The sequence below is a fragment of the Salvelinus sp. IW2-2015 genome, unplaced genomic scaffold (genome assembly GCF_002910315.2).
Source record: "Salvelinus sp. IW2-2015 unplaced genomic scaffold, ASM291031v2 Un_scaffold1612, whole genome shotgun sequence".
NCBI lineage: Eukaryota > Metazoa > Chordata > Actinopteri > Salmoniformes > Salmonidae > Salvelinus > Salvelinus sp. IW2-2015.
In genome coordinates this window covers 336,259-340,645 of record NW_019943031.1, presented here as the reverse complement: position 1 = coordinate 340,645, position 4,387 = coordinate 336,259, and the positions used below count along the sequence as shown (strand labels likewise).

Genomic DNA, 4,387 nt, shown 5'->3' with positions numbered 1-4,387 from the left:
CTAGTGACCCTAGCCGTGCGCGGTGTGTGTGTGTGTGTTAGTGTGTGTGGTGTGTGTGTGTGTGTGTGTGTGTGTGTGTGTGTGTGTGTGTGTGTGTGTGTGTGTGTGTGTGTGTAATGCTCTAACAGCGTTCTCAGTCTATTCATCTGGTCAGACAACACTGTACTGGACTATAACCATAACACCCTCTACATAAAATGTGATTGATTGCTGGGCTTTCTGCACGGGAGAGAAGTGAGATGTTACAGTTGAGTTGTTAAAGGTAAATGTGTGTCTTTTTTTATTTGGAGAAATGCAGCTGCAGAAAGCAGAAAACACACACATGATTTCACAGGTTTGAGGAAGTCCATGTCCTATCTCTCTCTCGCTAGCTATCAGTTCATTTGCATAATTTCCATTCAGTATTAGTGGTTGATGCTCGTACCGTTGCCTTATTTGGTGCTGCTGGCTCGTTCCTTTAGTATCGTCATGTCAACACAACATACCAGGATACTGCATGCAGAGACACCAGATTATACCTAAAGATTACCTACAGATTATACCTAAAGATTACCTACAGATTATACCTAAATATTACCTACAGATTATACCTAAAGATTACCTACAGATTATACAGTAGGCTATATGCACCAATGCTATATAATACAGGTATTACATTATAATTTACGTTTTCATTTTTATACAGTTACAGTGATCTGATCTCACGTGTGTGTGTGCAAGAAGGGATACACAGCTGCATATAGCAGGCAGGAGGAGGCAGAGGCTCCTGGGTAATTATCCCACACACTTCCTGTCCCCTGGTTTCTGTCTCAGCGGCAGTTATATTGACATTTTAGTCATTTAGCAGACACTCTACCCAGAGCCACTTGCAGGAGCATTCGGAAAGTATTCAAACCTTTCGCTATGAGCTTCCAAATTGAGCTCCGCTGCATCCTGTTTCCATTGATCATCCTTGAGATGTTTCTACAAKTTGATTGGAGTCCACTTGTGGTAAAATCAATTGATTGGACATGATTTGGAAAGCCACACACCTGTCTATATAAGGTCCCACAGTTGACAGTGCATGTCAGAGCAAAAACCAAGCCATGAGGTCGAAGGGCTTGTCCGTAGAGCTRCGAGACAGGATTGTGTCGAGGCACACATCTGTGGAAGGCTACTAAAACATTTCTGCAGCATTGAAGGTCCCCAAGAACACAGTTCCTCCATCATTCTTAAATAGAAGAAGTTTGGAACGACTAAGACTCTTCCTAAAGCTGGCCGCCCGGCCAAACTGAGCAATCGGGGGAGAAGGGCTTTGTTTAGGGAGGTGATGGTCACTTTGACGGAACTCCAGAGTTCCTCTGTGGAGATTGGAGAACCTTCCAGAAGGACAACCATCTCTGCAGCACTCCACCAATCAGGACTTTATGGTAMAGTGGCCAGACGGAAGCCACTCCTCAGTAAAAGGCACATGACAGCCCGCTTGGAGTTTGCCAAAAGGAACCTAAAAACTCTCAGACCATGAGAAACAAGATTCTCTGGTCTGATGAAACCAAGATTGAACTCTGGCCTGAATGTCAAGCGTCACGTCTGGAGGACACTTGGCACCATCCCTACGGTGAAGCATGGTGGTGGCAGCATCATGCTGTGGGGGATGTTTTTTAGTGGCAGGGACTGGGAGAATAGTCAGGATCGAGAGAAAGATGAACGAAGCAAAGTACAGACAGATCCTTGATGAAAACTTGCTACAGAGTGCTCAGGACCATTGTCCTTCCAACAGGACAATGACCCTAAGCACATAACCATGACAACGCAGGAGTGGCTTCGGAACAAGTCTCTGAATGTCCTTGAGTGGCCCAGCCAGAGCCKGGACTTGAACCCGATCGAACATCTCTGGAGAGACCTGGAAATAGCTGTGCAGCGTTGCTCCCCATCTAACCTGACAGAGCTTGAGAGGATCTGCAGATAAGAATGGGAGAAACTCCCCAAATACAGGTGTGCCAAGTTTGTAACGTCATACCCAAGAAGACTTGAGGCTGTAATCGCTGCTAAAGGTGCTTCAACAAAGTACTAAGTAAAGGGTCTGAATACTTATGTAAATGTGATATTTCAGTTTTTATTTGTAATGAATTTGCTAAAAATCCAAACGTGTTTTTGCCTTGTCATTATGGGGTACTGCGATGTCATTATGGGGTACTGTGATGTCATTATGGGGTATTGTGTGTAGATTGATTAAATTGTTATTTTTTTTCCTTATCCATTTTAGAATAAGGCTTTAACGTAACAAAATGTGGGAAAAGTCAAGGGGTCTTAATACTTTCAGAATGCACTGTACATTACTGCATTCATCTTAAGATTGTTATGTGAGACAACACTGTGAGTGTGTGTGTCTATGTGTGAGTGTGGGTGTCTGTCTATGTGTGGGTGTTTCTGTGTACTCTCCATCACTGATATCATTTAGGCCCGAACATATTCACTTTGACCCCTCTCTCCCCCCTCTATCTCTCTTTCTCTCTCCTCTCCCTCCCTCTCTCCTCTTCCTCCCTTCATCCCTCTCTCCCTCTCTGTATTCCTCTCTCTCTATCTCTCCTCCCTCTATCTCTCCTCCCCTCTCTCTCCTCTCTCTATCTTCCTCCTCTATCTCTCTCTCTCCTCTCTCTCTCTCTCTCCTCTCTCTCTCTATCTCTCCTCCCTCTCTCCACTCTCCCTCTCTCTCTCCCTCTATCTCTCCCCTCTCTCTCTCTTCTGTCTTCCACCTCTCTCTCTATCTCTCCTCCCTCTATCTCTCCCCCCTCTCTCTCTCTCTCTGTCTTCCCGCCCTCTCTCTCCTTCTCTGTCTTCCCCCTCGTCTCTTCCACCTCTCTCTCTATCTCTCTCCCTCTCCCTCTTCCCCCTCTCTCCCTTCCCCTCTCTCTATCTCTTCCCCTCTCTGCAGCCTTGATGTCTCTTAGAGTTGACGTGTAATTTGCATGGCGTGAGCAGCGACATTTGAACATGTAAAGAGCTTGAGTCTGTCTATAGAAAGGTCATGCCTCTGTCACACCGTTCTCTCACATATCCATTCCTGTTTGTTAAGAGTGTAAACATTAGCTCAATATTTTGTAAATAAGGCAATGAAGTTATGACATAGGGCCACCTAATTTGTTTACACTCTAGGCAGAACGTAAACACACACACACACACTCCTAGTTAGTCACCTCCTGTGTTTACTGAGGTTACACTGTGTGTCTCTGAACAGGAAGGGACTCCATGATGTTAGCTGGTACTTCCTCTTGTTATAGATAGCCCAATTGGAGGTTCCATTCTCTGAATAGGTCTTTAACCAGCTGTTTGAGAGACTGTACATATTCTTTATCCCTTTACACTTGTGTGTGTATAAGGTAGTAGTTGTGGAATTGTTAGGTTAGATTACTTGTTGGTTATTACTGCATTGTCGGAACTAGAAGCACAAGCATTTCGCTACACTCGCATTAACATCTGCTAACCATGTGTATGTGACAAATAAAATTTGATTTGATTTAACCACCTGTTTGAGAGACTGTGTGTGTATGTATGACTGATTACACTTTCTCTTAGGGACTTGAGTACAGTCCTCTAAACGTTCCTACTTACTGTATACCACTTCCTGTATATCACTAAGGCCTTTGCAGATTTCCCCTATTTCCCCTCAAGGGTTGTTCTGTGTTCTCATATAGTGTTCTGTGTTCTCATATAGTGTTCTGTGTTCTCATATAGTGTTCTGTGTTCTCATATAGATCACTACTGTCCTAGTGATCTAGATAGAATTAACTAAAGTAATATTATTTACTGAAGAATACATTAATTTGGTTAGTACTGACTGTGGTTACCAAACAGTCTTACTCCTAAAAGCTGTTTCCATTTTAGTAGTTGGATTGAATAACTGATCATTTGTAACATCAGTCTTTTTCCCTCTCCTCTCTCTCCCTCCATCAGAAATGGAAGAAGAACTGGTTTGTCCTCTATCCAGCCAGTCAAAATGGCATCGCTCGCTTAGAGTTTTTCGACTGCTCAGGGGGCGGGGCCAGCGACAAACCCAACACCAAGAAACTAGACAAGAAGGTAGGTTCAAATCCCTGATTGGACAGAGGGTTGTAGGTTCAAATCCCTGATTGGACGTAGGGCTGGGCGACATATCGAATTCATTCGATTAATTTAAATGAATGTTTTTTCTGGACATAATGAAGAGATGCACGTCTCCATCCCAACAATGGGTCATTGTTCCAAAGGCAGGAAGGAAGGCAACACGTTCAGGTCCAATATAAGCCCATAGAAACACACAGGTCATATTTTGGACAGATTTAGGTGAGAGGTTTGCTTCGCCTCTTCTTCTATGGTTTACACACACACCAAGCCCCTCCCCCTGCCTCTCACACCAAGCCCCTCCCCC

The 4,387-nt window shown here is 44.1% G+C and overlaps 1 protein-coding gene across 1 annotated transcript in view; it reads left to right on the top strand.

Annotated features, from left to right (window-relative positions):
- dok1b (docking protein 1b) overlaps window positions 1-4,387 on the top strand; it is a 30,769-nt gene that overhangs the window by 11,093 nt on the left and 15,289 nt on the right. Inside the window, exon 2 of the mRNA XM_024138880.2 lies at window positions 3,934-4,059. Within this exon, the coding sequence (XP_023994648.1) occupies window positions 3,934-4,059 (126 nt within the window). The remainder of the gene's footprint in view (window positions 1-3,933; window positions 4,060-4,387) is intronic.